The sequence below is a fragment of the Pan paniscus genome, chromosome 8, assembly GCF_029289425.2.
Source record: "Pan paniscus chromosome 8, NHGRI_mPanPan1-v2.0_pri, whole genome shotgun sequence".
Lineage (NCBI taxonomy): Eukaryota > Metazoa > Chordata > Mammalia > Primates > Hominidae > Pan > Pan paniscus.
In genome coordinates, this window is record NC_073257.2 from 145,679,241 (window position 1) to 145,688,410 (window position 9,170).

General features: G+C 48.3%; 1 protein-coding gene across 3 annotated transcripts in view; it reads left to right on the forward strand.

Moving 5' to 3' along the window:
• Positions 1-7,170, forward strand: part of CYP2E1 (cytochrome P450 family 2 subfamily E member 1) — a 41,787-nt gene extending 34,617 nt beyond the window's left edge. For all 3 annotated transcript variants that reach the window (XM_034951455.3, XM_063607922.1, XM_055093527.1), the window contains 5 exons: positions 281-457; positions 1,345-1,486; positions 5,139-5,326; positions 5,826-5,967; positions 6,852-7,170. In XM_034951455.3, the coding sequence (XP_034807346.1) occupies positions 281-457; positions 1,345-1,486; positions 5,139-5,326; positions 5,826-5,967; positions 6,852-7,036 (834 nt within the window). In that variant the 3' untranslated portion in view covers positions 7,037-7,170. The remainder of the gene's footprint in view (positions 1-280; positions 458-1,344; positions 1,487-5,138; positions 5,327-5,825; positions 5,968-6,851) is intronic.
• The last annotated feature ends 2,000 nt before the right edge of the window (positions 7,171-9,170 follow it).

The window sequence follows — 9,170 nt, forward strand, 5'->3', positions numbered from 1 at the left end:
GATTAGACAGCCCAAATATTCCTCCCAGAGACATCTCTGGGGCCCCACGCACCCCCTTTCCTAACGTCAGGATGTGTATCAACCTGTGTGTGCACATTTGCCATGCAGAGTTTGCACTGCTGAGGAGAATGGTGCCCAAGAAGGATACTGTTGACCCAAAATATTCCAAATAAACAATGATTACAGCCACAAATTCAGGTTTGGAGAAAGTTGTTGGTCCAACACACACAATTATGTTGCATCCAGAAAAAAGTAGTAAAATATTTTTTTCCCTCTCTAGCTTTACAATAATTTTCCCAGCGTTCTACACTACTTGCCTGGAAGCCATAGAAAAGTCATAAAAAATGTGGCTGAAATAAAAGAGTATGTGTCTGAAAGGGTGAAGGAGCACCATCAATCTCTGGACCCCAACTGTCCCCGGGACCTCACCGACTGCCTGCTCGTGGAAATGGAGAAGGTAGGCTCGGCCCTCCCATGATGTGGGCTCTCCGGGGTGGGCAGAGAATGCACAATTTCAGATTTACAGTGTGACCTGCACTCGCTGGTGTCCAGACCTCCCACCGCAGCACGCTCTGAGTTTCATACACACACTCTTGGCTTCAGCATGACCACTGGACGCAAGTCAGCCTGCCTGGCTGCCAAGCTGGCCTGGGGCTTTGGGGTCACATGGGCGGGACGCTTAGCTCTCTCCAGGCCCTGCTGCTCAACCGTTTCTAGTCTGCAGACTTTGAAAATTGCATTTTGTCTGAGGAGAAGCCCTCAGCCTTCCTTGTGGGCATGTACTCCCCAACTGCATGCAACTGCAGGGCTTCCAGGCCTCCCCAGCTTCATCCACCTGCAGGTGCTCAGGATCCTGATCCCCTGCCCCCTTCCCAGCTTGGTGAAAGTTCTTGTATCCTTGTCTTGTCCTTTCCTATGGCTTGTGGCTCAAGAACAAATGTGGAGCCCACACTGATTTCCCAGGACTGTCTGAGCGTCTTCTCCACCAGTTTGGCCCCTCGTGGCAGCAGACACTAGCCCTGTAGCAGGAGGGGTTGGCAGGAGCCGTTTAGCTCCTGCCTGAGCTATGACCAAGGTCAGGGGGATCTCACCTCTCCCAGGATGGCCCTCATGCTGTGGAGGGAGACAGAGCCCTGGGCTGCCCTCAGCAGATTTCTGGGAGCCTCAGTTTCCCTGGCTGTGAGGTGGAGATGACTCTGTCTGTCACAGCTCCAAGTCACAGTTCCACTGGGAGAGCCTCTTGGACACTGTCTCCTGTGTCCCTGTGGAGCTGGGAGGTGGCTGGTTCTGTGCTGAAAGGAGACAAGCAGCTCCTTCTCCTCCGGTCTGTCTCCGGCATCACAGGAAAAGCACAGCGCAGAGCGCTTGTACACAATGGACGGTATCACCGTGACTGTGGCTGACCTGTTCTTTGCGGGGACAGAGACCACCAGCACAACTCTGAGATATGGGCTCCTGATTCTCATGAAATACCCTGAGATCGAAGGTAGGCAAGTGACTGAAGGGACACCGTGCATGCGGCTGCATCTCCCTGGATGGCCAGCCTTGCACATTTTAGGCTGCAGCTTTCTGTTTGAAGCTGCTTGTTAACCCTCATGGTGATGTGGTGAGATGGCTGGATGCACTGCTGTGAGGGGAGGTGTTATGGTCTGTGCTGGACACCTGGTACTCTTGCACACTGGTTGGTCCATACCCCACTAAGACACCCCTGGTTGCAGAAAAGAACATCCCAACACCAGAGCAGAGAGAGATGGCAGGGTCTGCATTCTGCTCCATAAATAACCTCTTTATGACAGAGAAGATAATGTCCCAGTTCCCCCCAAGTAAGACCTGGTCTTCTAGGCAGAGCAGGTGGGGAGGTTGGAGCTGGAGGGGAGGGTCCTTGCTGGGGCGTCTTCCTCAAATGCGGACGTGAGGAGGGAAGTCCAGGAAGAAGCAGCTACAGCTGCCCTGGGCCCTCGTCGTTCCTTCCACAGGGCTCCTCCCAGCGGCACCTGGGGCAGCTGGGACTCTGTGCCTGGAGGAGGTGTGAAAGGTCTGGGTCTAGGTGGGCAGAGGGTCGTGCCCTGAGAAACACCCATCTGGGCCAAGTAGAGGTGATGTGAGGGCACCCGCAGGCCAACAGGCCGGTCAGGGCTGGGTCCAAGTAAAGGGGAGGAAAGGGAGCTGCAGCCTGGCTGGAGAGTGCCGGGGGGCCCAGAGCCGCTGCCTCTCGCTGGGCTGGAAACAGGGCTGGGCAGCCTCTGCCCGAGGCAGTTCACAGCCTGAGTGGTGTGTGCCGCCCTCCTCATGAAGCTGCTGCTAATGGTCACTTGTGGTCTTAAGGCTTGTCAGTTCCTGAAAGTAGGTATTATAGGCTATGAAGTTATTTCCCCCAAGAAAGTCGACATGTGATGGATCCAGGGTCAGACCCTGGGCTTTTCTTGTTCTTTCCTTCTTCTTCTTCTTTTTATTTATTTTATTTTTTTTTTGAGGGGACAGGGTCTCACTCTGTTGCCCAGGCTGGAGTGCAGTGATGCAATCATGGCTCACTGTAGCTTCTACCTATTGGGCTCAAGTGATCCTCCCACCTCAGCCTCCCAAGTAACTGGGCCACAGGTGCTCACCACCACACCCAGCTGATTAAAAATTTAAAAAAATTATTTTGGCTGGGCACGGTGGCTCATGCCTGTAATCCTGGCACTTTGGGAGGCTGAGGCAGGCGATCACGAGGTCAGGAGTTCGAGACCTTCCTGGCCAACATGATGAAACCCTGTCTCTCCTAAAATACAAAAAAGTAGCCGGGTGTGGTGGCACGCGCCTGTAGTCACAGCTACTCAGGAGGCTGAGGCAGGAGAATCGCTTGAACCTCAGAGGCACAGGGTGCAGTGATCCGAGATTGCACCCCACTGCACTCTAGCCTGACAACAGAGCAAGAATCAGTCTAAAAAAAAAAATTGTAGAGACAAGTTGTTACTATGTTTTGTAGGCTGGTCTTGAACTCCTGGGCTCAAGTCATCCTCCTGCCTTGGCCTCCCAAAGTGCTGGGGTTACAGGTGTGGCCACCGTGCTCCATCCCTGGCCTTTGCTTTCTCAATCACATGGAAATGTGAAGGGTGAAGGAGCCAAAAGTTTAGGGAAGGAATCATTGTATGGATCTGCAGTGATTATAAGAGAACTTTCGACTACTCTGCACTAGGGGAACCATGAAATCAAAAAATGTTTTAAATTATTATTTATGAGGAGGTTCCAATATAGACAAAAGGAAAATAAATATGATTGACATGTATATATCCATTGCCAAATTGAACATTTATTAACATTTTGCGATACTTACATCAGAGCTCTTAAAAAGAAAATGTGTTACAGAGCCAGCCAAAGTCTACCTCCTCACATCTCCCCACCTCTCTCACCAGAAATGGCTTCAGAATTGCTGTGTGGCTTTGCACTTTTAACAGTTGTTAATTATCAGCACAATATTCATATTATTGCTCTATGTGTTTAATATTTTACCTGGGTACTGTACATAACATTTTGCAGCTTGGTTTTTTCACTCAACATATGATGATGTTCCATGGGAAACTCCAAACATGGGAAGGCTAGGCAACTTGCTCAAGGCAGCTGTTACCTCTGTCAGAAAGACAGAGACTTTCAGACTTCAAGAAGTAGACCCTGCATGTCTGATTCTGTTCTGTAAACCCCCTTCATACTCAGAAGCATGCAATAAACAAGCCTGGGGTAATTATCAATGCAAAGGTTACCCTCCCAGAAGAAATTTCCAAAACACTTTCATTATTCTCTGCTCTTGACATGAAGAGAACTGAATAAGCCATCATCAACTGAGATAATGGATGCCAAAACATCCTGTAAATAACCTCATAGAGCTTAGCTCTCACTAAGTTTTTGGAGCATATTCCAGTAATTCAAAGGACCTGGGGAACCTTAAGCACTGCTTAGGATGCTCCATAAACATCTTCTGCGTGGGTAGGGGAGTGGATGGATGGCTGGATGGGTGGGTGGATGGATGGATGGATGGATGGATGGTTGGATGGATGGGTGGGTGGATGGATGGATGGGTCAATGGATGTGTGGATGGATGGAAGCGTGGGTGGATGGGTGGATGGTTGGATGTATAGATGGGTGGATGGGTGGATGCTTGGATGGATGCGTGGGTGGGTGGATGGAGGGATGGCTGGATGGATGGGTGGGTGGGTGGGTGGGTGGGGGATGGATGGGTGGATGGGTGGTTGGGTGGATGGATGGATGGGAGGGTGGATAAATGGGTGGATGGATGGATGGATGGGAGGGTGGATAAATGGGTGGATGGGTGGATGGTTGGATGGATGGGTGGGTGGGTGGATGGATGGGTGGTTGGATGGATGGGTGGGTGGGTGGATGGGAGGGTGGGTGGATGGGAGGGTGGATGGATGGGTGGTTGGATGGATGGGTGGGTGGGTGAGTGGGGGATGGATGGGTGGATGGGTGGTTGGGTGGATGGATGGATGGGAGGGTGGATAAATGGGTGGATGGATGGATGGGAGGGTGGATAAATGGGTGGATGGGTGGATGGTTGGATGGATTGGTGGGTGGTTGGATGGATGGGTGGGTGGGTGGATGGGAGGGTGGATGGATGGGTGGTTGGATGGATGGGTGGGTGGGTGGATGGGAGGGTGGATGGATGGGTGGTTGGATGGATGGGTGGGTGGGTGGATGGGAGGGTGGATGGCTGGCTGGCTGGGTGGGTGGGTGGATGGATGGGTGGTTGGATGGATGGGTGGGTGGGTGGATGGGAGGATGGATGGGTGGGTGGGTGGATGGGAGTGTGGATGGATGAGTGGTTGGATGGATGGGTGGGTGGGTGAGTGGGGGATGGATGGGTGGATGGGTGGTTGCGTGGATGGATGGATGGGAGGGTGGATAAATGGGTGGATGGATGGATGGGTGGGTGGATGGGAGGGTGGATGGCTGGCTGGCTGGGTGGGTGGGTGGATGGATGGAGGATGGATGGATGGATGGAGGGGTGTGTAGATGGAGGGGTGGATGGATGTGTAGGTGGGCAGATGGAGAAAAGCGTGACTGAATAGATGGGTGGATGATGGGTGGATGCCCAACTGGCCAGGAACCAATCCCTGAAATTTGTCCCATTCATATCTTGGCAGAGAAGCTCCATGAAGAAATTGACAGGGTGATTGGGCCAAGCCGAATCCCTGCCATCAAGGATAGGCAAGAGATGCCCTACATGGATGCTGTGGTGCATGAGATTCAGCGGTTCATCACCCTCGTGCCCTCCAACCTGCCCCATGAAGCAACCCGAGACACCATTTTCAGAGGATACCTCATCCCCAAGGTTAAGCGTGAGCCTGCAGCACACAGCATGAACACCATCCTATCAGCTAATCGCCTTCCTGCCAGGGAGCAGGATGGGGGCCCCAAGACCCTTCCCTTTGGCAGGGGTCACTGAGTGGAAGGGCTGGCCCCACTCCCACCCTGTGGGATACTGCATCTCCAGGAGTGCTCACATTGGCCTGGTGACCAGAGAGGTGGAGGAAATCTGGAAAAGAGCCTCAGCAGATAGTGCCTGGGACTGTAGTGAATTCTAATGCCAGGAACAAACTATCACAACCAGCCCTGGGGTTAATCCTGTGAGAAGATTAGGGCTTTCATCTTCATTTAGACCTGACCCCTGACTGCTTTCTATCTAATCCTTCACTAAGCAACTCCTTCAACTGGAAATATACTATCCTATATAGCATAATATTCAAAACAACATTCTTCACTGGGGGTTTCCAGATGAAAGCCCACATTTTGTTAACATGACTCACTGAGACAGTCTTTGTTTCTCTTAGGGCACAGTCGTAGTGCCAACTCTGGACTCTGTTTTGTATGACAACCAAGAATTTCCTGATCCAGAAAAGTTTAAGCCAGAACACTTCCTGAATGAAAATGGAAAGTTCAAGTACAGTGACTATTTCAAGCCATTTTCCACAGGTGAGAAAGATCAGAGGCAGTACCTTCCCTTGAGGAGCAGCCCACACTCCTCATCTCCCCTCCACATGTGCTCTGCCCTCGTCCCAGGCACCCACTGAGACCCTAAACCTCACTGTGTGCCCTGTTTCTATTGACAACATGACCCAAATGTGCTCTTCCCTGTTCAGAGAAGTTACATAACATCTTTTAGCAGCAATCCTGGGAATGAAGTGTTGTAGGTGGATTTTTTTTTTCCCAAAGACTAGACATTTTACATCATTCATTGCTAAATTTCGTTTCTATTTTAACAAGACTTAGTGAAAAGCTCTCAAAGCCATATTACCCAATTCTCCCTAATTTTAAACCAGAGCTACTAAACAAAACCTAACCTTTGGTTACCTAGAATCATCACAGAAAGCATCAAAGCCTTCCTGGGATGTGACTCAGTGATTTTCTTTGAGGCACTTGTCCTCCTTCCCAGGGCCTCATCTTAGGGATTGTTGTGGGAAGATCATACAACCAACTCCATACTTTTCACACCCAGTGCTGGAGCCCCAGCTTCTAACAGGGCAGTATTTCCCTCCTGTAGGCATCACTGATGAGCACTGGGGGTGCCTTCTTTACTGGGCAGACACGGTCTTCCCAACTTAACACCGGTTTTTGCAGTTGAGCTCTGGATAATTGAGATTGCATGAAGGCTGGTCCCCGAATTAGTCAGTGTCGCTGGTATCCTTCCACTCAAGTACATTTTGTGCTTCTTTTAATAGGCAGAGAGGGGTGAGTCCTGCCTTGTGATGGCCGTTTGCCCACAGCCTCCTCCTCCCCGCTTCCCCTAGTCTCACTGTTAACAGTGTCGTGTCTCTGAAACTCCCTCAGTGTCTCATCAATACCATTGTTACTTCTAGGAAAACGAGTGTGTGCTGGAGAAGGCCTGGCTCGCATGGAGTTGTTTCTTTTGTTGTGTGCCATTTTGCAGCATTTTAATTTGAAGCCTCTCGTTGACCCAAAGGATATCGACCTCAGCCCTATACATATTGGGTTTGGCTGTATCCCACCACGTTACAAACTCTGTGTCATTCCCCGCTCATGAGTGTGTGGAGGACACCCTGAACCCCCCGCTTTCAAACAAGTTTTCGAATTGTTTGAGGTCAGGATTTCTCAAACTGATTCCTTTCTTTGCATATGAGTATTTGAAAATAAATATTTTCCCAGAATATAAATAAATCATCACATGATTATTTTAACTATATGTTAAGTCATGGAATATCTTAATTGTTCAAGTGATTCTCACAGAGAGGTTTTTTTTTTTTTTTTTTTTTTGAGAGTTTTGCTCCTGTTGACCAGGATGGAGTGCAGTGGCATGATCTTGGCTCACTGCAACCTCTGTGTCCTGGGTTCAAGTGATTCTCCTGCCTCAGCCTCCCGAATAGCTTGGATTACAGGCACCCACCACCATGCCAGCTAATTTTTTGTATTTTTAGTAGAGACAAGGTTTCACCATGTTGGTCAGGCTGGTCTTGAACCCCTGACCTCAGGTGATCCACCTACCTCGGCCTCCCAAAGTGCTGGGATTACAGGCATGAGCCACCGCGCCCAGCCAGAGAGAGGTTTTAAATATATATGTTTACTTTAATATTAAGTTATAACATAATTTTCATGTTATTGAAAAGCTCTTCCATCTAGGATCACACCACTTCAGTGTCAGAATCATATTGAGGTGGGGAATTTGTATTAGTCAGGTTTCTCTAAAGGGACAGAAACAATAGGATAGATGTATATACGAAAGGGAGTTTATTAGGAGAATTGACTCACATGATCATAAGGTGAAGTCCCACAATAGGCTGTCTGCAAGCTGAGGAGCAAGGAAGCCAGTCTGAGTCCCAAAACCCTAACAGTAATCCTTTCCTAACGTCAGGATGCGTATCGACCTGTGTGTGCACATTTGCTGTGCAGAGTGTGCACTGCTGAGGAGAATGGTGCCCAAGAAGGACACTGTTGACCCAAAATATTCCAAATAAACAATGAGTACAGCCACAAATTCAGGTTTGGAGAAAGTTGTTGGACAACTCACTTTATGGGACAAGTTAATAAATAAGATTTTGCAAACCCAAATGCACTATCATCCTCACTATTCTGGAAAGGTTGAATGGACTAATGGTATCTTGAAGCTAAAATTAGTTAAACCAACAGAGTCAAGTGTTTTATCTTGGTCAAAAGTTTTTACCACTAGCCTTGATGGTAATTAGATTAACCCCTATGGGAAAACACAAACTAACCCCTTATGAAATAATTACTGGAATATCTTTTCCTTTGATAATACTATGTTGTGTATTCCCTGTACTTGTTAGCTCTGATGTGACTCGACAATGCAAGGCCTTGATGCATTTTGCAAATGTACATTTCCACCAGTTGAAGTAGGCTTTCTATGAACCACCAATTGATAATGTTCAGATCTTCCATCACCTAGAACCTAAAGATTGGGTCTTTTGGAGATGACACTAGAGAAAAACTGCCCTTGAGTCTCACTGAAAAAAACCATACCAGGGTCTTCTTACTACTCAACACTGCAGCAAAGCTTCAGGGTCTTGAGTCTTGGGTTCATGTCTCTGAACCAAAGAGAGCTCCCTTAGATTCTTGGACTTGTCAACCCATAGGTGACTTAAAATTGAGAATATCCAAGGGAAATCTTTTTTAGAAACAGATGGCATCGCCAAGTTGACAGCTTTCCCAAAACAGTGCACGGAGACATCATTTGACTCTTTTTCATTGACTAAGATTTGTTTTTGTTTTGCATTAATGTAAAGATGTTCAAACTTCCTCTTTTGTTAGGAACTTTCACTACTCAAACCAAACATCCTCTAAGGTCTACTGTGCAGAGTATAGCCACTCTCACTAACTGAAGCAATTGCTGACTATGTCATCTAGTTATATGGGAAGAATCAAAAGTAATATTAGAACCTCATCCCATACACATTTGGGTGAGCAATTCAGGAAGCTGACTTTATCAAAACGTTTGGTATCCTTCCCTTGGCAGATTGGTTGATTTTTTTTCAATGTATAAATATTATCATTCTGTGTTTGTTTCTTGATTGTGAAAACATTTGGAGAGAACTGATTATTATAATCAGAGCTAGGAAGATTATCAAATAATGTTGCTGCTGCTATTTGAAGGGGTGGCCTGCCTCTCCACACTTGTGGGCGTTTCTCGTTGGGTGGAACGAGAC